The 25,241-nt window shown below is 39.9% G+C and overlaps 2 protein-coding genes across 3 annotated transcripts; both read right to left on the bottom strand.

Moving 5' to 3' along the window:
• Nucleotides 1–5,179: 5,179 nt before the first annotated feature.
• On the bottom strand, nucleotides 5,180–11,698 carry lrif1 (ligand dependent nuclear receptor interacting factor 1). 2 transcript variants are annotated; one of them, XM_029506590.1, is made up of 4 exons: nucleotides 11,255–11,698; nucleotides 10,022–10,076; nucleotides 8,070–9,672; nucleotides 5,180–6,553 (listed from the first exon to the last, which is right to left on the bottom strand). In XM_029506590.1, the coding sequence occupies exons 3-4, from the start codon at nucleotides 9,645–9,647 to the stop codon at nucleotides 5,981–5,983; spliced, it is 2,151 nt and encodes a 716-aa protein (XP_029362450.1). In that variant the 5' UTR covers nucleotides 9,648–9,672; nucleotides 10,022–10,076; nucleotides 11,255–11,698; the 3' UTR covers nucleotides 5,180–5,980. The 2 variants fall into 2 exon arrangements, with proteins under 2 accessions (XP_029362450.1, XP_029362449.1); XM_029506589.1 differs by lacking the exon at nucleotides 10,022–10,076.
• Nucleotides 11,699–13,872: 2,174 nt separating this feature from the next.
• Nucleotides 13,873–25,140, bottom strand: renbp (renin binding protein). The gene is made up of 11 exons (XM_029507358.1): nucleotides 25,039–25,140; nucleotides 22,663–22,765; nucleotides 22,482–22,557; nucleotides 22,338–22,413; nucleotides 21,418–21,596; nucleotides 18,656–18,883; nucleotides 17,335–17,416; nucleotides 17,032–17,207; nucleotides 16,782–16,913; nucleotides 16,127–16,214; nucleotides 13,873–14,449 (listed from the first exon to the last, which is right to left on the bottom strand). The coding sequence occupies exons 2-11, from the start codon at nucleotides 22,758–22,760 to the stop codon at nucleotides 14,376–14,378; spliced, it is 1,209 nt and encodes a 402-aa protein (XP_029363218.1). The 5' UTR covers nucleotides 22,761–22,765; nucleotides 25,039–25,140; the 3' UTR covers nucleotides 13,873–14,375.
• Nucleotides 25,141–25,241: the final 101 nt, after the last annotated feature.

Here is a 25,241-nt window from a genome sequence, read left to right as displayed (position 1 = left end):
TCCCACATTTGCCCCGAAACTCATGTGAGCTGTGACATTCATAATCAAATCAAATCAGATTTATTTGTATAGCGCCAAATCTAAACAAAGTTACATCAAGGCACTTTACATATAGAGCATGTCTTGACCAAACTCTTTATAAAATTATTTATAGAGACCCAACAGATCCCCCGATGAGCAAGCACATGGCGACAGTGGCAATGAAAAACTTCCTTTAAGAGGCAGAAACCTTGGGCAGAACCAGGCTCAGGGGGGGCGGCCATCTACCTCGGCTGGTTGAGTTGTGAGTGGAAGAGAGAGAGAGAGAGATAGGCATGGGGGGGGGGTAATAGGTAAGATGATGTTGCTGCATGAAGTTCATGGAGTTGAGCTGTAGTACAGAATTCATGAAGATATGGGACCAGCAGGTGTTGCAGGAAAATGGGATGGAGATGAGTCACCACCTGCAGGATGAGGACAGGGAGAGAGAGGAGAGGAACTGGGAGAGACAGAGACTTTGGCAGAACATGGTTAGTAAATGCAGTATAAATGCTTAGAACTGGGTGAAACTGTTTTTTTTTTTTTTTGTTGTTTTTTTTTTAGAAGGATGGTTTTTATCAGCGCACGCAAGGAGGGAATTAGAGAGAAAGAGGGAGAGGGGGCGAGAGGGTGACAGGGAGAGACAGAGAGCGAGAGAGAGAGAGAGAGAGAGAGAGAGAGAGAGAGAGAGAAGCTCAGTCCTTCCCCCAGCAGCCTAGGCCTATAGCAGCATACCTAAAGAGTAGAGGACTTTTTAACTGTACGCTCTGTCATACAGGAAAGTTTTAAGCCTGGTCTTGAAAGTTACAAAAGAGTCCGCCCCCCGGACCGATGCTGGGAGTTGGTTCCATAGAAGAGGAGCCTGATAACTGAACGATCTGCCTCCAGATTTACTCTTGGAGACTCTAGGAACCACAAGTAAACCTCCATCTAGAGAGCGGAGTGGCCTACTAGGACAGTAAGGAACTATGAGCTCTCTGAGATATGATGGAGTTTGGCCATTAAGAGCTTTATATGTTAAAAGAAGGATTTTGATATATATTTTACTGGCAGCCAATGAAGAGCAGCTAACACTGGAGAGATATGATCTCTTTTCCTAGTTCCTGTTAATATTCATGCAGCAGCGTTCTGAATCAACTGAAGGCCTTTTAGAAATTTGTTTGGACATCCAGATAGTAATGAGTTACAGTAGTCCAGCCTAGAAGTTACAAATGCATGGACTAGTTTTTCTGCATCATCCTGAGAAAGGATGTTTCTGATTTTCCTAATGTGTCTCAGGTGGAGGAAATGTGCCCGACTAACTTGTTTTATGTGAGGGACAAAGGACACGTCCTGGTCAAAAATTACTTCTGTTTTGTCAGAGTTGAGAAGTAAAAAATTTCCAGTCATCCAGACTTTTATGTCTTCAAGACATGCCTGCAGTCTGACTATCTGAGTGACTTCATTTGGCTTCACTGATAGGTACATCTGAGTATCGTCTGCATAGCAGTGGAAGTTGATGCTGTGTTTCTTGATAATGTTGCCTAGAGGAAGCAGATAAAGCGTAAAGAAGATTGGTCCAAGTACCGAACCCTGCGGGACTCCATGAATGACTACAGTACATGAGGAGGAGCTGTTGTTAACATGAACAAACTGATGTCTATCTGATAAGTACGATTTGAACCACCTTAGTGCAGTTCCTTTAATTCCAATTTCATGTTCCAGTCTCTGTAGTAAAATATTATGATCTATGGTGTCGAATGTAGCACTGAGATCTAGAAGGAGAAGTATGGAGGCTGATCCATTGTCTGAAGCCATTAGAATGTCATTGGAGACTTTAACCAGTGCTGTTTCTGTGCTATGATGGGCTCTAAATCCTGATTGAAACTGTTCAAACAAACTGTTCCCATCCAGATGGTCGTGTAGTTGCTTACAGCTTTCTCAATGATTTTAGAAATAAATGGAAGCTATGGGTCTATAGTTTGCCATAACACCTGGATAAAGATTAGGCTTTTTCAGCTGGGGTTTGATGACTGCGGTCTTAAGAGCCTGAGGTACATAACCCAAAGATAAAGTCAAATTAATCAGATCTAGAATGAACAGCTCAATTAAATAAAAAATCTCTTTAAAGAGGCTAGTAGGTACTGGGTCTAATAGACAGGTAGACGGTCTGGATGATGAAACTATAGAAGTTAGCCCTGAGAGATTCAGAGGTGAGAATGACTCCAGATGTAAAAGAGACATTAGAGTTGATTCAGGAGATGCTGTATTCAGTAGAAGATTATTGTCTAATGTAGGCAAGAGCTGATGAATTCTTTCTCTGATTGTGAAAATTTTATCTGTAAAAATTTCCATAAAATCGTCACTGGTTAGAGCTCTCTGTCAGCCTCGCTACAGTGCTGAAGAGAAACCTGGGGTTGTTCTTGTTTTCTTCCATTAGTGCTGAGTAATATGAACTTCTAGCACTGCGGAGAGCTCCTTTTTATGTTTTTAAGCTATCTTTCCAGCCTTTGTGAGACTCTTCCGACTTAATGGAACGCCAATTTCTTTCTAATTTCCTTGATGTCTGCTTTAAGCCGCGGATGTGGGAATTATACCAGGGAGCCAGACTCCTCTGTTTGATTTCTTTCTTTTTGAGAGGGGCGGCATCGTCAAGATTTTAACACAGTGTGGCCATAGTGCTAATCACAAGATCATCAACCTGTGTATGGGAGAAATCCTCATTTGAATTTAGATATGGCATCGTTGGAGATTATGACCAAATGCTCTCTTTAAATTTAGCCACAGCATCTTCAGATAAACATCCTCTATAGCTGAATTTATTCCTCAATGCTATGCAGCCCATCAAAGTAAACTCAAATGTAATAAGGTAATGGTCAGTCAGTGGTTAGCTTGACAATCTCAATGCCATATGTTATAACAAGATCAAGGATATTATTGTAGCAGTGAGTGGGTTTGTTCACATGCTGGGAAAAGCCAATTGAGTCTCGTAGGGAAATAAACCCAGAACTAAGGCTATCACTTTCTATATCTACATGTATATTGAAATTTCCCAATATGATCTGTACTGAGTACAAACTCTGCTATAAACTCAGATTCTTCTGATAGTGGTGAACCAGGGGCTGCTACCTACGACTATGCCTCTTGTCTCGGAAAGTCACACAGCCGCCCTGACTAGATCCCAGCTGCTCGGGAGCCACTTGGGGGGAGGAAAATCTCTCGGTTCCCGTAGGAGCTCGTCTAGGTTGGCCCGCACAGACTACAGGGGGCGGCTAGCTGCACTAGCATAAGCTGGGCTAGCGACTCTAACTTGCTAATTTTCGCCTCCATTTCGACCATCAACCTGCATCTATGACAAGAGGTGCTATCATAAAAGGAGGCAGAAGAATAGCTACACATGAGGCACACAGAACAGGAGAGGAGAGGGAGAAGGAGGAAGAGAGAGTGGAGACAGAGTTAGACGAAATTGGTAATGGTGTGGTTTGATTAGTGGAGCAGCAGAATTGGCTATAAGCTTTGGAAAGGGGAGAGATATTGTGTTTTATACCAGTGTTAGTGTGACAACAATTTGCTGTCGGATTAATCGAGTGAATAGGAAAGAATAGCAGAAGAATAGTAGAGACAACACACGAGGTGACACAGAGCACAACCACCTATATAAGTGACCTAAAAAGAAATGTTAGATATTTTTTTATGGACAAGAGCTTTTCAGTCAGCAATAAATAACTTGTTTTGCTCACTTCTCTTTAATCTTATTGAAAATGTATAGATGATGCCAACTCTGTGTGAGCCATAATAATCTTAACTAAAGGTCTGCTATAGAGTTTTAAAATATCTAAAAAAGTTATCTTTTTTATTAAGGCTCATTAAGGTGACAACAATGTCAGAAGCCAAGAGTGACACCTGTGCTGGCCAGGAGGATAGTGAGAGGTAAAAAAGAATCCAAGGATCACCATGTTATGTTAACAACAGCTCCTCCTCATGCACTGTAGTCAGTTATGGTCTTCACTCTATATCTGCTTCCTTTAGGCAAAGTTATCAGGAAACACAGCTTCAAATTTCACCGTTAGGCAGACGACACTCTGCTGTATTTACCAGTGAAGGCAAATTAAGTTAATCAGATAGTCAAACTGCAGACATGTCTTGAGATAAAATCTGGATGACACATAACTTTTTATTTAAAAATTCTGACAAAACTGAAGTTATTCTCCTCGGCCCAAAGTACCTCAGAGAAACCCTTTCTAATCTTATCAGTCTTTGGCTTCCAGCTCCACTTTAAGATATTTTAGAGTAACTTTTGACCAGGATATGTCCTTTGTCGCTCACATAAAACAAGCCCTCTCAACCCAACCAGTCGAGGCAGATGACCGCCCCCCCTGAGCCTGGTTCTGCCCGAGGATTCTGCCTCTTAAAGGAAGTTTTTCCTTGCCACTGTCACCAAGTGCTTGCTTATGGGGGGATCTGTTGGGTCTCTTTAAACAATTTTATCAAGAGTTTGGTTATGTTGTTATGATTTGGCGCTATATAAATAAATCCGATTTGATTTGACTTTGTTGATGTTGTTCCAAAAATTTTTAATGTACTCATTAAGAATGCAACTGAGACCTGATCACTCATGGAACATTATATCTGGGCCACTTGGGGTCTATTGTCTGCCCTTTGTATCGCATTTGTCCAAAGCAATGCACGCATCTTAATCTGCATGAGAGTCAGAGGGATGAGATCTGATCACAAGCAGACATTTAAGATGTGCGTGGAGAGGCATTTTGACTCCAGGTATTAAATTATTTCAATTTGATAAATCTGATTTGAATTTGACTATTTGTGAATTTCCAAAGACGCATGTCAATACAGATCTGAGCAGGCCCTTTTTCATTACTGTAGTGTTTCAGATTTCGGGGCAGCTTGAAGCATTCTCTGATGTTAATGTGAGTGGTCTCATCTGTGTAGAAGAGATGAGCTGTAAGAGATAAGCTGTAATGTAATCACGCACTTGTGTTAAAAGTTAAAAACTCTGCAAGTGTGAAAAACAACCTGCACCCATTTCTCCCTCACACTGTCAAAAAAAAAAAAAGGTGGAACTGAAGCAATCATTACAACACAGCAGACTTTAATGCTATAGCAAAACAAAAAAAAAAAAAAAAGGCCTAACAGAAAAAAATAGAAAAACTGCCAGGACTGTTACCATGTCACAAACATTAGTTTAGCTATCAGAGTTCTCAGTCGACAAGGAAGTGGATCAAATGCAGCCACTAGGACTTGTGGGAGTTTGTGAAGTCAACAACTACTTTCAGCAGCACCCCAAAGCCAACCCACCCAGACCCACCGTTCATTTTTGCAGCATTTGTTTTCTTGTTTTCTCTGATCATTAAGAACATTTAAACAGACTTGATATGAGCTCAACAGAAAATCCTAAGAAAGAAAATGTTTAACTAGACAGATATTGTTGGGTTCTTAAAACCACAGGTATATTTGTTATGCATATAAACACAGTTTCAACACAGGAGAAGTGTAGAATATAGGACCTGTGACTGTTCCCATTAGTTCACAGCCTGATTCAACAATTTTGATGTCTGAAGATGTCTTTTGCAGCTCTGAGTCCATGCGTAGATGTTAAATTCCAGAGGATAGTCACTTTGGTGAGAGGGTTAATATTTACAAAATGATATACAGACAATAACAAACTTTACATAATATTACTTTAAAAAACATTCTTTGAGATTAGGCTTTTGCTCGTCACTTCTTGTTGTCTCTCTCAGTCTTCTAATCTGGCAGTTTTTTTTTTTTAGTTTGTCCAGTGATGTTAGGTATAAATTGGCTGCAACCTCCTCAGTCTTATATTTCTGCCTGTTCCCGGCTATTTGGCAGCTGATTCAAGGCGTTTTTTGCATTTTTCCCCAATAACAAAAGCTCATAGCCTTTGTTCATTCCCTTTTTCACTCATTTTATGTTTTACTCTGTCATCCAAGCCCTACTGTCAGACTCATCTCACTTTGTACAGAAGTTTACTTGGAGGATCCAGAGCACGAGGGATACAACATGAACATATGGTGCGTTTCCTTGCTCTTCCTATTCTCCTTGTGTTTGGGTTCAGATCCATACAAGCCTGACTTCGTAACTGGGTTGGTGTGACCTTTGACCTGGGGATGTTCTTGTTAGTTGTGCTGGGGAAATCTTCATCTATTGGTTCTACATACCAAGTCACTGATGCATTTTCACACAAAACTCCCTTAAATGAACTTTGATTCGAAAGGTACTTACTTTCCATAGCAGAAATAGGCTTTGCCTCAAGATTGAAAAAAGCACCCTTTACACTGTTGCAATCACTCCAGCTTTTTGTAGAACCAGAAAACTTCTGGAGCTCAAGTTCTGAGCTGATGGACTCACTCTTCAGAGTATCTGCATGGAGAGACCCTGCTAAGGCTTCATCAATCTTCTGCAGGCAGATTTTGACGTCAGCTGTGATGCCAAATATCTGCCTGAGCTGAGGGCTGGCCATCTGACAGGGTTTCGGTGTTAGTGGAGATATCCGTCCTGTTGTAGGATTTGAAATGCTCTGTGAAAAAAAAAACAAACAAAAAAAAAAAACATACAAAACAGACAATACATAACAATGTATGCTGTAACTGATGTCAGAGTGGTAAAAACTGACTGAAGGACAGATTTACAAGTACATCATCAGCCAAAAATACTATAATTACCCTCAATGTCGAAACCTGCTAATTAAGATGCATTATAAATGGGAAAACCTCAGATACTTCATGGGACAGGGTAGAGTTATGGGACTAGATGTTTTGGAGAAATATCTCTTCCACTTCTGTATCATTCTAATTCCAGAGGCATCTTTAAATGTTTGCAATGGTAAGGATGTACACCAAATAATTTAGGGTATATATATATATATGGGGTAATTTAGCTAATACTGTCATGAATAACAAATTGACTTGACCACCGATCATAGATTAATTAATGATGAATTTTATTTGGTACGCGCTTTTACAGGTCCTCAAAGACGCTACAAACTCAAAGATAGAATGCAGGCAAATGTCGATTTAAAACAAACTAGACACGAAAATACAAATTAAGAACAAAATACAAGAAAAATTGAACACATAAAGGAGAGCTAAAATTAACACAGTTAATTACACATTAAAAGCCAATTTAAAAAGGTTGTTTTTAGTAGGGATTTGAAGGTTTGAATGTCGGCGCAGTCTCTCAAGGGTTTGGGTAGTGAGTTCCACGTCGTGAACAAATAAATAAATAAGCTTGTCTCATATCCGAGCTCTGTCCAATTACCATTGTTTCAACATTAAACATGACCAGCTTTTACTTCCAACTTCTGCACTGATAACATGAAGGAAGAAACTAGCTAAAAAGACTTTTATTAAAGACTTTAATAAGTCAGATATTTTAGAGTAACCAGTCAGTAACCATGTTGATTTTGCTTTAAAGTTGGATATTTTAACATGGGAGTGAATGGGAGAATGATTTGCTTTGGGAGCCAATCTATAGTGGCCATCGAAAGAATTAGTTTTCTTTTGACTGTGTTGACGTAACTTTTCCACCCCAGAAGTTGAGGGTTAGTTATTGCCAAAAAGAATGCAGGTTGTATTATTTCCATACATTTTGGCTTCAGAGAAGATCACACTGAACATGTCTAACACAGGAAAAAAACGAAAAACTATTTCAGTGACCAAACAGAACACCACCAATTTGTTGAATCACTTGGGTACAAATACACTGCTCAATATGAAAAATGCATGTTCCAAAAAAAAAAGGAACTGGTGTTTGATTAATTGTTCTTACAATAAAGGTTTGAAATAATTGTGACATGGATTTGACGTCATATTGCCCAGCTCCATACTAACAGTTACTTTCTGCTTGCCATTTCCAACTGAGGACTGGCTACTAAATGAAGATAGTTCCCTTTTGGACTGTTAGATAAAACAAAGATGTCTCCCTGGGAAAGTTAGAGCCGTAATAGAGTAATATTGCAGTATTACATGTATCCTTGCTTGAAAACATTTCAATCCAAAACAATTGAGTACTCAAAAGGAGTGAGATGCCCTCACCTGCATTTTGTGGGATTCCTGTTTTCGAGAGCGTGCTCCACCATTGCTGTCTCGCAGGCTGCTAAGATATGATGGCCCTTGTGTTTCTACATCAGGTTCCATCCTTTCCACCTGCTGGGTGAAGGTGCTCTGACAGCTTATTGTGTTCAAGTCCTTATTGTCCTGCGCGGTCACCTCTGCTGAAGGACATAAATGCTGAACATTTTCAACCGTGCTGACTGAATCTCTTTGATCAGTTTGCCTTTCTCTAAAAGTGGAGCGTTCATCCCTGTCATTATTGCTACATCCACCATGCAGACTCCTTTTTTTGGTCACACCGCCCAAGCCGATTGTGCCTGTCTCCTCCATTTCCCTCTGTCCATGTGTCAGCCCAACATCAGATGTGGGTGGAATATATGAAACAAATATGACACTGTCATCATCCGGATGTGCAAATGCCGACATATTAACTGACATTGCAGGTTTTGAAGAGTCTTCATGATGATCCTCATCACAGAGATCTATAACATCATCTGGATTAACATTTCTGAGTTCCTGCAATGCTTGAGCTCCATTCAGTTCCAGAGATGGTAGGTTTGAAGGTACAGTCATTTTGTTAAATTTATCACTTTCTGTTGCTGATGTGGGGGAGTTGCTTTTTCCCATTTTTAATGAAAGGCTGGATTTTTTTGCCACATAAAAGACCTTCCCATTACACATGACCAAGGCATTATCCTGTCCTTGTCCACTTCTTCCTTGACCCGGCTCAGAGCTTTTTCTAATGCTGTCACAGCGCATCGTCATGCTTTCTCGCTCTGCCACAGTTCGAAGAATCTCTGAAGTGACAGATGTCAAATCAAGAGAATTCAGATTTGAGGCTGTTGACTTCTCTTCTTGTTCTTCCTCTTCAATCACCCACTTGATAGGGCTGTTTGGCCTTTGGGAAAACGTTGGAACCAGTTTCAGAAGTGATTTTGATCCTTTTGCTGTTTGTTCACATGAAGTCTTATCAGATGTCTTGGACAGCAGTTTAAGCCCTGAAACTCCAGAATTACATGGTGGGGTAATTCTTTGATTCACAGCTGTGACCGGTGTCATGTAAACCACACTTGGTAGTCTTGGACCAGGAGATGAGCTGGATGATGAAGTAAATACCTGTTTCTTAAGATCAATGATTTCATGATGTTGTCCAGTGGGGAATGTTGGAAAGTTCACTGTTACAGGGGGCTGATATGTTAGTCTTGCCAACTTGCCAAAATTTTCAGGTTTTTGAATCACAGGTACTTTGGCTAGTAAATTTGGAGTCTGCTGTTGAGGTACATTTTTGTTCAGTGATTTACCAAAATCCAATCCTACCTTATTAGGCAACACATTTAGAAAGGAACATTTGTTTAAGGTACATTTTTGAGTAGCAGCAGGGTTTGAAGCTGCCTTTTTTATCATGTGAACTGGTGCTGATGAAATTTTTATGGTTCCGGCTTTCTGCAGTGGAAAAGCCATTCCGGGTTTGCTTATTTGAGTTTGCACAAATTGTCCATTGAGCATTTGAACAGGAATCAGTTTCATGATGTTCTCTCCGTCAACTCCAATGGCAGGCATTGCCTGGTAGAAGACACCTGATCCACTGAGAGCAGAAACAAGACAATCATGTGAGACATCATCATCTCTAAAGGCATTAAAAACAGCAAGATTCCCCAAAAATACAGGTTTAGACAGTTATTGTCTTTGCCTAGCAGAAAGATGTAAAATGTTGACAGACAACTCTAACAATTACATTTTGACTTGTCTCAAGAGCAAAGTTACCATTGAAATTAACTAGTTGAACTGATTACTGAGCTATATTCTATTGCTTCAGTGTTCAAGATCCTGGTGTTGGTAACCCTCTCAAAACACTGCCATGATTTACTGGGGACTTTGAACTGAACTTTTTGTTGCCCAATTGTTGTTCAGAGTTGGGTAACGCAGTGGCTCACCTGGTAAAGCACTTAATACAAAGGCTGAGTTCTACAGCTGCCTCTTTCACTGCGACTTTCAAAATGAAGAAGAAGAAAAAAAACATCCAAATAAATGATGATGTTCATTTAATCAGAATCAGAAAATATTTTATTGAACAAAACAGCAGTGTTTTGCTTTTGTCACAAATGCTCCCATTCAACAGTCTTAAGAAGTAAAGAAAGTATAAAAATATAACAGCAAGGTAGAGCAGAAGTACTAATATAAATAAAATAAATCTATTAAGACTAAAATATAAATGTACCTTTACATTTGTTATTTACAATAATAAATAAGGGAGCAGCTTATTAACACTGAATGCAGAATATTACACTGGATTATTGGACATTAAAGTAGATATTGCAGATAAGTAGATATTCTTAAGAGTCCAGAGTAATCAATTAAGTCATAGTGTCGTAGTATAACAAGATCAAATCTGTGCTTTGAAAATGATCTTACCGATGTGGGCTTTTACTTTTGTGTGGCAGTGAAATCATGGCTATCATACGTGGGTATAAAGTAGAGGAGCAGAGGGAAACAGCTTGCCAGATAAAGCAGATTAAAAATGATTCATCAGATTTCACAAAATGCTGAAGCCCTTTAATCTTATTGACTGTGAATAATAGTATCAATAATAATATAATCATGGTAATCATTGGTAATATGATATCCTGTCCATGGACATAAGAGATAAGACTAGTAAAGTAATAACTGCATCTCAGGATAATGCATCCTCTTAATGCAGAATTTTTACCCTTTGCAGATATGTAAAATAAGCTTAAAAACAAATAATACCCCCTGTAACTTTTTTTTATATACATGTCTAAAATACATAAACAAATATAATTATTTGGATTGCATATATACATCAACCTATGATACATTTTCAATTTCTAATGTGTTATATGTAATTATTGCAAATGTTATAAATTTTAGAATTGCATGTTTTTCCATGTATGGCCAGCCAGCATTACATTTGCAGCTCATTTGCAATGAGGCAGCTGTAAATCTTATTTAAACAATAATTGGTGATCTTCTAATTCAGGGGTCACCAATTCTGGGCCTGGAGGGCTACTGCCCTGCATGTTTTAGATGTTACCCCGCTCCAACATTTCTGAATACTAAAACTCAGCCAAAAGAATGAAATGTTGAAAGAATATCACACTACACGAACAGATCGGTTGGTCGGCCACCGACATTTCAATAAACTCTACCTGTGACCTGGATCCATGTCCATGTCGTGTTTATTCAGTCTGTAGTGTTTCCAAACTGCTGCCGGACGGGCCGAACTGGAAACTGTTGGCGCTTACATTAATGGCGGCGACTGTAAAGGACTTGAAGAGTTAACAGGCTTTAACTTCCCAGCGTTCCGGTTACCGACGTCGACTCTTCCGCCTCTTCTGTATGATGGTGAGCCGTGGGTTTTCTCCTTCTATGGTTGTTTACTACTAATAATTCGCACCCACAAAATGCTCCAGTCTTCAGTTTCCTTCGGCCACTTTGCCTTTCGGCTTCCGTTTTTTTTCGGGGTTTGTTACATCGGACTTCCGGTCCGTTACAAGAGTTACATTCAACGTAGCAAACCGTAGTCACAATTGTTTTGATGGTAACTTCGCGTAGATACGTGTTTCCAACGACGGTCTGTTTGCTCAGAGTAAAAAAATGTCCTCGAGTTCTTCTGTTGAAGTGTATCGTCTTTAGGACGCCTGTAAAGCGCGTCCGGTAGTGTTACCAAATCACGGTTGCTGTTGAACCCTACCTAAGCCTGTCATAGGCTCAACCATTACACATCAGCTTCCGCTCTGTGAGACGTTAAAACGATTTATGTCCTTGCAGCAACATGAATGTGTTATAAGATCACATGTAAGCAATAGCAAGCGCTATATAGACAGCTATACATTCTACGGGCTGTAGACCCAAGGATTTACTTGTGATAATAAATGTAGAAATATATCATCCTATTAAAGGAATACTTAAATGTATTAAATGTAGTTAATTAATGTATGTTCCAAATTAATTCGCGATTACGGAGTTTAAGCTAGGAAGAACGTAGTAACGATAAATGATTATATTTTAAAAACGTTTCAAGACAACCTAGGACAAAAAGGTGGTATGTAGAAACGTAATCAAGGCAAAACATAACGTCTGAAACTTATATAAGTCGTTCAGCTACATTTAACTGTGAAATGATCGGCCCCACTCTTAGCAAACACCAATGATCAGGCGATGTGATTGTCATCACTATAGCTAATATACACGTTTCAGTAACGACATGGTTAACTGTTGACTTAAAATCGAGAGTTATTATTTATCCTCACAGTACAGGATTGTTTCCAATTCTCAACTAATGCAAGATAGGATCAAGCCATTGAATGATGTATGCATTTGATTTAGCGTTAAATTGTATTTAAAATGTCCATTAGCTCAGTCTACTGCAGTAAGACTGGAATGGCACACCTCCGAGTAAATAACCATTCATACGTAGCCTAGTATTCGTAATATACAATAAAAATCAATGTCTTCACCTTAAACTGAGTTGCCAGAGTTGAATGATGGTTCATGTTCATGTTCATGTTCTATTACTCTGCCCCTGTTTCGGTCTCTACAAAAGATCAGGCCACAGGGGAAGTGACTGTCAGGGCATAGTTTTTTTCGTCATGGTTTCCAGTCAGGAAGGTTGAGGATCCCCACAGTTTGGGTGTGTGGGGAAGCTAGGATAGATAAACCAGGCCACTTGTTAAAGGTGTGTTACTTTCATGACACAGTGTGTTCTGATGTTCCTGGGGATTCAGGTAAATGACAACTGCACTTAAGTTCCAATCCTTCAGGACTGCCCTAGTAGTTAGTGGTGGTAAGTTTGGTTCTTTTTATGGACACAGGTTAATCTGAGTAACTCACAAGAGTGATCCGGTTCACATCTGTCACTTGAGACCCCCACCCAACTTAGTATAATAATCATGATCACCATCATCATTGTAGAATGTCCATAAAATATATTAGCCACATAACAAACACCAGCGTGTGAATATTTACTTTAACTTACTTCTTAGATTCACTGAGTGGAGTGAAGTCAGTGAAGCAAATCATCTGAGTCTGCTGTGTTTCAAGTGAGTCCGCTGACTGAGACAGTGAACCGTTGCAACCAAATCATCTGTTTCATAACTGTTTCCGGTGATTCAGAATTGTTTCCAACGAGTCTGCTGACTCTCCTTGTTTACTGAGCAGAATCCAACCAGCTGTGCCATAGGATCCGGCTTAATGGAGACCTCGGACTCGTGATTCAGTATGAAGATCTGAATCTTGAGCGTGGGTGATTCAGGAACCTCTATTAGCAGTGCCCCATCACTCTTAGACTTAATTTGTCAAATTCAGCCATAAGCACCAGTCTGTCCAAATAATTGTGCATGATGCCGAGCTATGGTCATGTATAAAATGATGAAAAGAGTGGCTAGAGCAGGCAGGGAAGTTCTGCTGGCTGGTCCCCAGCAACTGTTAATGCATGTGTTCATGATGCATAGTTGTAAATGCATATGTTCTTGTATCACTCACCACTGTTACTAACCACTCACACTCGCATTCATACCTATGGTCACTTTAGAGTCACCAATCAACCCAAACATGATGCCTTTTGATGGTGGGAGGAAACCCACGCAGGCGAGGAACATGCAAACCCTGCACAGAAAGGCTCCAGGCCGGGAACCAAACCCGTGACCTTCTTATTGTGGGGTGACAGCGCTTAACACCTTGCTGCCATGCTGCCCACAATATTTGCCCAAATTTACATGATAAAAGTCACAGAAAAACTGCCAAAAACACTCACCAACTCAACAGCTGAGAAAATACTGACAGTGATGGACAAACTGCCACATAGTCTAGATCTGAATATTATAAGGGCAGCATGGACAGAGAAAGCAGCAAAACAGCCTACATCCATCCATAATAATGTATCAAATGACATAAAGTTTTGGACTTGACATTTAACTATAAAATGAAGCTTCACTGGCCTGTAATAATGTAATTATCAACAAATCAACATTTTTTTGTTATTGCCCTTTTATCTTACAAGCAGTTAGACACACACACAAACACCCCCCCCATACACACACAGATGAGCTACCCTGCTGCAGTCAAATCATTAAGTCACCAAACATAAAGTTTATTCAAGACATGTAAATGTTTGTGCCAACAGTTTTTAATATAAACCGCAAAAAATTATTGGAACTGTTTGGAGAGAGGAAATTTGTGAAGAGTTGAATAATTATTTTTGCATAAAAGCATGTGTGAATATGTGTAATCCCAATCAGTTCCATTATCACAAAACCCAAGGCTGAATGCTTAACCCCTGTTGGCCAGCAGATGGTCCAGCATACGCTCACACATGTACAGACAGCGGGGCACATGGAAAAACCCTGAAGAAGAGAAGAGAAACAGTTACTTTGCACCTAACCCTATGTAAAGGAGAGTTTTACTTAGTTCACTTTACCATACTAACTACATTCTATTGTTTATTTATTTCTCTATAGTTTGATTCCTGGGCCTGGGGCCTGTGTTCCTGTTCTGGTCACACTCAGACCTATGGGTCACCAATTAACCTAAACATACATGTCTTTGGACAATGGGAGGAAACTGGATTACCTGGAGGAAACCCACACAGGCACAGGGAGAACATGCACACACCGTGCAGAAAGGCCTCAGGCCAGGAACTGAACGCTCAACATTTTTGTGGGGCAACAGAGCTAACCACTATGCCGCAGTGCTGCTGCAGCTGAAACTCAATACATACATTACAGGGTGTAATCTTTGGGCTTCCTGTTTGACAGCAGACAGAGGGCACATTTCTTGGCCACCTATGAGGGAACTTCAAAATGGGACAGCTGCGCTGAGCCACTGGTATTAAATGTAGCTTCAGAAGGATGCAGTCTATCAATCGGGACAGAGCTCCTGACGATTTCGTAGTCCTATATTGATGCCAGATGAATGAGGGACAGAGGAACAACCAGAAATACCCATCTCTTTCCATCCCCAAATTCACCCTTTTTCCAAAGCCTGATGTTATAACACAAAGAAACCTGAAAACTTCCAAATTCTACCAGACACAAATTTTTATATATATATTTTTTCAATTCTTAACCAAACCAACCCAACCATTTTGAAATTGAACTGTTGTGTAATTCATCTTGATAAAAAAACTAAACAAAAACAACAACAACCAAATACCCTAGGTTTAATTTTATACAATGCCTGTGCACTTATTCACTTCCTCCCAAGCAGCAGTACACAAATGTAGAATGTTTTTATCATCATAATGTAACAATATTTTAACTTCAAAGTGCCTACAATAAAGCTTTTAGCCTTGCTGTTGGCTGGAGGATGCCAACCTTCATTCATTCATTGTCAAACGCAGGGGGGAGTAAAACCTTGACTGACTAAAAAAACTAGACAGTCATTTCAGCAAAGCTTTGTTTTCAATGTCCAAATTAAATGAAAAATGCCTCTTGCGAAAAAGTGAAATTGCAATTTTAAACAGTCCCTTTTCACTTCACATTTCCTCCTAACTCTCTTCCCAGCACAGTGAACATAACATTAGCATACATTTCAAGTTAAGAGAACAGGCACTTGTGGTGTACATTTTAAGTAAAATATAAAATGATTAGCACAGAGATTTGAAGCCTACATTACAAATATTAGAAAAAAGGACAGTGAATTTCTTCTCCTTACTTTTCTTACTTTTGAGCAACTTTGCTAATTCTTTCCCAATAAAATATCAATTTCATTGGCCCATTTTAATGATGCTATGATCACGGCAAGCAATTGCCATATTAACTTGAAGGCCATTACATGTTTTGTAGTATTTATCAGGCACCATCACGGGTCCAGAGAGACCCATGACCTGGTCCAGTCCACAATTTCATTGTATTTACTGACTGCCACTGAAGACAAGCTCCAAGGCCTTCTTCTTCTTCTAATAATAATAGCATCTGCGGCAGACTAGTGCCAGCTCAGGGGAAGCCAGTTGTGTGACTCAATTGAATGCTCTCTGTTTTTAAATCGTCTGTTCACTTTAGCTTTTGCAGCGATGTTCTTACCTTTAAAGGGGCCGCCTTTAAAATCCAGTGCAACTTTCCCGTCTTGTGTCAAATAGCCAAACCACTCACCACTCTTGGCATCAGGAAACTGCACAAATACCAATGCACAAACTCAACATATAGCAAATGTCAACATACATGGAATTGTTAATATTTCATAGATAATTTTGTTGTATTGTTCATCATTCATTACTATTGCAATATGGTCACATGCAAACTCAATCACTAGAGCTGCAATTTCTTGACCAATGTAAAATCTGTCACATCATATAACTGTAAATTAAGCATTATAGTGTTAACATAGATGCCCCAACTTTTGAATTATATTCTCTAGAGCAGCATACTTGTTTTGTTAAGATCACAGCAAGAATGAAAAAGTTGTATATATTTTTCCAATGATAATGAAATAAAAAATTTCCCCTTTTGTATGATACAGACACCCTTGCAAAACATTCTTTAGGATGAACCTACATCTTGATGGTTAATAAATAAAACTCTTATTTCATCTTGAAATCACCACTATTTTATATATTGTGATACAAGACTGTAAGGCTTTCTTAGTATTATTTTGAGATAAATCAAAACATCACACTCATAGAAAGACTGAATAAACATAATGCATGTCTCATGATGTGTAACTGCAGGGTGGACTCACATTACTGAAGGTGTATTCATAAATGTGAAAGAATCTGTCCAGCAGCTCTGGCTTCTTGGTTTGACTGTAGGCCATCAGGAAGGCAATGAGGGCCTCACAGTGAGGCCACCACAGCTTCATGCTCCACTCCAACTAATTAGAGTCACAAGCAGTGTCAGACAGCTAATGCAATTTAAAAATAAAAAAAAAGAACTTAATCAAAAGCAAACAAGTAAAATTTCATTGTGTATGCTGCAGATGACTGAGTCACCTGTGTGGGGCAGTGACCATCCACATCCAGGAAGTAGAAAAGGCCACCATGCTCTTTATCCCAGCCACACTGATAAGGCAGCTCAACAAACTTATTGATGGCAGTTGTCTTCAACTCATCATCTCCCTGCTCTGCACTGTACTGAAGCAGGAACCAGCCTGCTTCCAGGGCATGGCCTGAGTCAGCATTTGGGAAAACCAAAGAAAGAGAAAATACTGAGGTCGGCAACTAAGAATGCTAACAGCGCTCTTTACTAATATCTAATAACTAACTGATCAGCAGGCAGCAGAGAGGAGTATTTACCAGGATTCTGCAGTCGGCCTTGGCAACCTCGAAGCTCCGCTCCATTCAGTGACACATTCTCTAAAATGGCTGTGCCGTCTCTCTATTACAGTGGAAGAAAAACGATGAGTTCATGAAAAAATGTGCAACCTTTGATCCAGAGGTATCCAGAGGTAACAGCATTCAAAAACACTGTCCCCAAAAAAACACAAGCTGAGCCATCAGTGTGTTGTGTGTTTCATTACTGCAGGTTCTTGCTCACACACTGTTCAAGAATCTCAAGAGATGTGTGCAAAGTGTTATTGCAGTCAATAAAACTGATACAAATACAATGAATGCCCCTCTCCCATTGAAAATCTTTGTTAAACTCCGCTCTGAGCACTCCAACAGAGCTGTCTCAAGTGGAGATTGTAACATTCGTAAGCGTATCTCTGCCTTTACTCAATCTGCCTTTTCCTTTAAATCTGTCAAATCATGGAACAATCTACCAACTAATCTGAAACTTTGTACAGACTTCAACATTTTTTTCCCGGGAAGTCAAACAATGGATCCTAAGAAACCAATCATGCCAACATTAATCCTGAGCCCAAAATATTTTTTTAACCTTCACAAATATGAAATACTTTAATAAGTGTATATATCTTTTTGAAATAAAATATGTCCTGAGTGTTTGTGATGTGTGAGAGGGTGTATTATGTATATGTGTATGACTGTTTAGTGTATTGAGAATATTGATCATTCTCACCTTTCTAATGTTCTTACTCACCTGCCCAGGGACTATGGATGGAAAATAGCTAGTAAGCTAAATCCTGTACAAGACATCTCTTCTCTTTTTGAGACTAATGTTATCTTGTACATTGTCCCTGATACAAATAAACTTATTAAACTAAACTAAATATGCTTGGTGATGCCCACAAGGCAGCACCACATATTGCCTCTATTAGGACTCCCTTTAGGGGTGCCCATTATGTGGAGCCACTGGAAACAGCTAGACTTCACCTGGGGCCATCATAACAAACAAAAAAATGTTTGGTGCTCATCTGGGTTCCAACTGTAAATGAGTAATGGATAAATAATTGGATGGAGGTAGACCATCTTAAATGGACCACCACTTCAGCTCCACCTCACTGGCATAAAGGGGATTGAATATAGCTCCTGGGGAAAGAGACTACAAGACTTTGGCTCCCTACATTTATGCCTGTTCATGCTTACCACTATTAAACTGAAGCTATATACACACACACTGACAGAAAACAACCCCGCCCACCCACCCCCTGGTTTGCACAAAGTCAGCAATGGGTGCCCTGATCCAGCAGGCACATCACTTCATGTGCAACCTTACCTGGATGTGCTGTAGAATCTGCTGTACACACCATCTGCCCAGCTCTCTGTACTTCTGAACCACCTCCTGACCTCTGTCCTGAGTGAGCTGGTGCACCAGACACAACAGCATCATGGGAACAGCCATGCTGTTGGTGGGAATATCTCCGGGAAGCTTAGGCCTACCCAGTCCTGATGAGTCCACCTGAACCCAGTGGGTCAACTGCTCCATCATCTGTTCAGCCTCAACCTGGAAAAACAGCAGAGCAGAGGGTGATAATAGTATAACAATGAGGGCCACTGTCAAGCATGTTTATCTGTGTTACCAAGAGATGTCCACATAATACAGCGCAATGCAACAAAGCCCGATTTTCCCATCATACTCTAAAAGGCATGTTATTGGTATGTTACACTTACTAACTTTGATTTAATGTGTTTGCACAACATGCTCAGTGCTGAAGGTTTTGTCCTATTTTCCCCTCATTTCCTGTTCAAAGAGAGTGAAGCTTATTCTGTATGACACAATTAATATTGAGTATTAGATATTTACTGTTCTGGCATCTTTTCTACTTTATGCAGAATTGGGAATGAAGCAGCAAAAAGCATGGCTTACAACATAGCATACCCACTTTCAATTTTCCTCTTTCATCAATGTCAAATACAACAAAGAAGACACAGTAAAATCCAACGCAATGCATGATGCACCTCCACAATACTGTAAATGTGCATGTCAGAAAATGAAGTCATTTATTAGGGATGTACCGATATCAATACCAAGCTTCGTTTATCCAGTCTGATACCATTAAGCCCAATAACCAATATAATCAACTTTTCCACAGAGCAGGTAGGCAGGTACCCGATCTGAGTTACACATGCGCAGTCAGGTCTATCATCTTGGGCAGCTACGTGCCACAATTTCAACTTGTAAAAAACTTAGTTTGCATTGAAACAGGGGTGAAATCTCTGTGTGAAGATCATATCTTGCCAAAGTCTCATTACTTACTATATTTTCAAATTTTGAATTTTTGCTTCTAAATACTTCCTAGGGTATCCACCTCTACCCTCTAAAGGCTTGCTAGCCATTTATTGAAAGGAGCAATATCCAAAATGTATGCACTAATTCTGAATAGCTTACAAACGCTTTGATAAGATCAATAAAAATAGCACCTGTCCGCATGTTACTGTCATATGCTGAAAAAATATAATTTCTGAATTTTAGAAGAGCAGTGTTAGTGAAGAAATTTGGTCGAAAGCCAGAATGAAATGGAGATAAGTTACAATCATTCAGGTATTTATATAATTGATTAAAGATATGTTTTTCAAATATTTTTGTTATGCTGTTGATAAGTGAAATGGGTCTATAATTATTAGCATCTGTGATATCACCTCCTTTGTGAAGAGGAGTTACTCTGGAACATTTCCACGATCGAGGCATTTCACAAGTTCCCAATGATAGCTTAAAGAAATCAGCCAGTGGAAATGAGAGGAAATGAGAGGCAAGTTTAAAAAACTTCATGTAGAGACCATCTGGACCAGCACTGCATCCAGAGCCTATACTGTCAATAACCTGCTGAATGCTGAATGTCAGTTGGAGTTACAGTTTTGAAGCAAAAAGACCTTTCACTCCTGTTCTATGTCAGGGTAAAATCAAAATGAGAAGAAAAAGAGCTCCCGATTGTGAAGAAGTGCTGACTGAAGGCCTGTGCAATTAATGAAGGTTTGCTGACAGTTTCATTATTTATTCTGATATGAGTGGGTATGGCTTTTAGTGAGTTTGTTGGTTATGCTATTGATTTTCTTCCAGAATTGCTTTTGATTCTTAAAAATCAGATGACAAACTGTTCTAATTTACTTTAACATTTCCAGTTTTGGTTTCACATTTGTACCTTAACTCTTTGTAAATATCCCAGTCGGCAGAATACTTTGCTGTACGGTGTCTTTTCCATGCTTTGTCTCTATGTCTAAATAAATAAATAAGCTCTCATTTGATCCAAGGTAGATGTCAACCCTTGACTTTAATAGACATCCAAGGAGCATGTTTATCAATTATCTATACAAACTCAGTATAAAAATAATTCCAAGCATCCTCCACTGATGGAATTAACTGAAATATCTCCCAGTTTATGTTTAAAACATCCAGAATAAAGTGTTCAGGGTTAATGTTATTTGATTGCCTTATTTTGATTAATTTAGGAGGAAGATGAGCCATTTTAATTTTCCGGTTGCAAAAGATTATAGAGTGATCAATGAGTGTATCAGGTAGTACCCCAGATTGTTAGATTCTGCGAGGATGGGAAACTCAAATCCAATCAAGAAGAGAGGAGGAGCTGGGACCGACTGTGGGCTCATTTATGAGTTGGATTAAATTTATGCTGTTGATGCGTTCTTTTTGAGAGGAATGACCTAGCCAATTGGAATTAAAGTCGCCAATCTTTTTCCACCAGTACAGTCTGAAGAATTAATGCTGGCCAGGATACATTCAGTGGTTTCAGAAGGAGCAGATGGAGGTTTATAAATATTTCCTATGATTAGTTGTTTATTTTAATGAAAAACAATTTTAACAAAGAGGTTTTCTTTCTGTTTTTTGTGTGGCATTCCGTCCATGAGTGTCTGGTTGGGAGGGTGGGTTTGGGGGATACCTCCTAACCATTTGTGCCAATGTTTTTGATATGGAAAAATTACAAATAAAGTTTAATAATAATAATAATAAATAAAAAGTTCTTCAACCAAAAACCTTGAACTGGTAAAATGCTGCAGATGGGGTAGAAAAAATGTTTTTAATACCTGCATGTCCTTGTCACCAGTGACTCTGCTCAGTTCATCCATGGCCATGATGTAGAAACACTCGCTGAATATAGTTCTTTGAATCTTAACGGCCTTACCATCTCTTGTTAAGCAGAAGGCACATTTCCACTGAGAAGTACTGCTGGACACACGAGAAAACCGTCTGAGGAATGCCCCTCCTGCAAACAAGTCAGCAGAGCTTCAGCTCATCATTAGATACATCAGTATCAGCAACTGATGTTCAGACATGAATTCATAACTCCCATTACTTAATCTTCCTGTTGAAAATGTATGTGCATTTAATAGTTTTACTCAAAAATGACTGCATACGATGTTACACCGGTCATCCATAACAATATGACCACCTGCCTTCTTCTTTCCTCCACAACAGCCCTGACCCCTGGAAGCATGGACTCTACTAGACCTCTTAAGGGTTTTTTGTGGTTCCTGGCACAAAGACATTGGCAGCAGACCTTGTAAGTTGTGTTACCTGCCTGCTGTCAGTTCAGTAGTGCCACTACCCCAACCACGAGTTCATTCATTCATTCCTCAACTACTGCTTATCCGTTTCTGGGTCCCAGGGGATGCTGGAGCCAATCCCAGCTCACACTGGGTGAGGCGGGGTACACCCTGAACAGACAGAAACAACCACTCACATTCAGACCTACGGACAATTTAGAGTCACCAATTAACCTAAACATGTTGTCTTTGGATGGAGGGAGGAAACTTGGAGGAAACCCAGAGAAAGGCCCCAGGCCGGGAAACTTTTCTTGTTGTGGGGCAGCAGCACTTACCACTGTGCTGCCACTGAGAGTTTATTTAAGTACAGTTTTTACTCATCAGACACTTTTTTTGTTGTTTTGGGTGCCTGACCTGTTGCAGAACTCAGGTTTGGTTCAGTATCTTTCCCAAGAGCTCACCAGCTTTTGCAGCTTCAAGGATTTCAGGCCTCTGGAAGCGATCCATAGTGCGGTACAGGCGGCAGTACATCCACACCTACAAAAAGAACTGGTTTATTCCCATAACATCTGATGGCCACCATGCTGCCACCATCAGTACTGTACCTGTCGACCCTGCAGCCAGACATACTTCAGCTCATCATAAACTGTACCATCTCTCCCAATACAAGTGAAGAAACCTCTGAAACAGGAAGAAGAGTTGCTGACTGTTCGTCAATTTTTCTTTAAAAAGTTACGAGTTAACATTATTCCATTTCAAAAGCATTGCTAGAGTAAAATAAAGTACCCATGTACGGTGTCATGTGAGTGTTTGAGCCAGAAGTCCACCACAGTATCCAGCTCTGTTCGGATTCGGTCTCTACACTCTTCCAGACTCAAAGACATTGTTCCTGTGAGAAAACAAACATCATTTTGTGGTGAAGGGTACAATTGGGTTACACTAACCAAACTTATAGTCATGCACTACACCTTATAACAGGAAATGTGACTGTTAATAAGGTGATCTGGTACATTTCCACGATATTAAAGCACAAATTATGATAAACTTGGCACCCATTCAGTGGTCTAAACTATGTGTTCTGCTGACAGCGTGCAGAAAAATGTATGCAGAGTATATGCACTGAGAATTTGTTTTCCAGCATATCACTACTGATTCACTCCACAGCAAGAGCAGCAGTTATTCTCGAATAATACATGCCAACTGTCACATGAAATAAACTTCTATATTGGCTTGTACAGTAAATGCAGTGACATCAGGAGCTGTAGACAGTAACTAAGAACAATTTAATTATGACCATAAGGGTTCTTGGACTTATTATTTCCATATATACAGATGTATATACATGTTTATATCTACACACATATACACACAGTACTCAGTGTAAGTAAGTACACCCCACAACAAAAACTATACAGCTAGTACTTAGTATGGCCTCCATGATTTTTAATGACAGCACCAAGTCGTCTAGGCTTGGAATGAACAAGTTGGTGACATTTTTGCAACATCAATCTTTTTCCATTCTTCAAGATCAACCTCTTTTAGAGACTGGATGCTGCATGGAAAGTAATTCTCAACTTCTCTCTTCAGAATTCCCCATAGGTGTTCAATTGGGTTCAGATCAGGACACATAATTGGCCACTGAATCACTTCCACCCTGTTTTTCTTCACAAATCCAACAGTGGCCTTAGATGTGTCTTTAGTGCACCACAACCAAGGGAACGGAGTGATGGTAGCATCCCTTTCAGTGTAGAGTAATAAATCTGTGAATTCATGATGCCATCAATGAAATGCAGCTCCCCAACACCAGTAGCACTCATACAACCCCACATAAAGACACTGCAACAACCATGTTTAATTGTAGGCACCAAGTATTTACTTCTGTATTATTCACTTTTGCCACGCCATATGCCTCGCCTGGTGGGAGTTTGACACCCAAGTGTCTAACTCCCACCAGGCAGCACTCATCTGAGTTTCAAAACACTAAAACGTACAAAAAAAAATACAAAAGGTATATTAGTGTATATCACAAGAATTAAAAAACCCTAATAAGGCTCAAAGAAATATATTAAATATATCCCATTTTGACTTCCTTAGCTGGACAGGATCACTACCACAATCCATAACACTATTTTAGGGGGAGGAAAAAGCAGCAGCTGCAGGAACCTACCAAAAATCCTGCAATATTTTTAAGCAGGAAATCAGACACGCTACAGAAAAATGCATAAGGGAAATCTACCTCAAGGGCTGTAGAACACCTCACACACCAAACTATTTGAGCCTAAAGATACCTCAGCTGAACTCAATTCAGCCAGCATGTACCAAGGCGGCTTCAGGAAAACGGAGTGAGTGACCCTGGGGGACCCGGAGGGGAGAGCTCAAACTGACAGCACAGCCAGAGAGATGTGAGCTCATCAGCCTGGAGAGAGAGAAGGCATACTGGCCACTAAACCAGCTCCCTTATACACTCAGTGTATCAGCCTTCACTCCACCTGTCTCCTGGGGTTAGTGGGGAGCAAATCCCAACATGTACTTGGTTTTTCTGTTGTTTTTGTTGTTATGTGTTTTTAATCATTGTCTTGTGTTTCAAAGATGAATTTCAATAGTTTTTATCAATTATACAACATAGTTTTTCTGATTCCGATTGGCCACGCAGCTTGTAATAGGGAACAAACACTCTTCCTGTCACACGTACATAGAGTACCAGCCAAAGTTTGGAAAAAAACTTTTGACTGTGTACACGTGTGTGTGTAGAGAGAGAGAGAGAAAGAGTTAGAGAACGGATATTGAGACTGTATATCCAGGACTGTCTATGAGGAAAACCCAAGCAGCACGTTTTATTGAATAAGCATAACTTTAAAGTAACGTCAGTCTCGTCGACCTACATTACCTGTAAATGCACAGCCAGTCAAACAGCCTTTAGATTTTAATGTAGTGCTGTTAAACAGCAAAGATCTTTCGGATGAAGCCAGCTGCTGTTTTGGGTGACCTGTTAGAACACTGTTAAAAGCTGACAAAAAACCTGATAACCGCTTCCTTGTTTCTGCTTGATGAAACTGTCATCATCCAAAAAAAACTATGCTCAGCTATGGAGAACGGATATACTGTGGCTGTGAGCACACTATCCCCGCTCCCACTTTCGAAGAAGAATAAACATAAACTTACCTCCAGATCCAGGTGGAGCTCAGAGACCGTCCGGGATCACCTCCTGACCGCCAGGGATCATGTGATCAGGGTTGCTCCACACTCGGTGCTCGCGCTCTCCCCTTCCCGTTCTCCAGATGTGGTCAGTCGCAGATTCGTCATTTTTAAACACACACAGTGTTCGACCAACGTTAGACATAAAATATATATGGGTCATTCTTCAA

This window comes from Echeneis naucrates, chromosome 7, assembly GCF_900963305.1.
Source record: "Echeneis naucrates chromosome 7, fEcheNa1.1, whole genome shotgun sequence".
NCBI lineage: Eukaryota > Metazoa > Chordata > Actinopteri > Carangiformes > Echeneidae > Echeneis > Echeneis naucrates.
The sequence above is the reverse complement of the archived record's forward strand: the minus strand, read 5'-3'. Positions and strand labels throughout refer to the sequence as shown.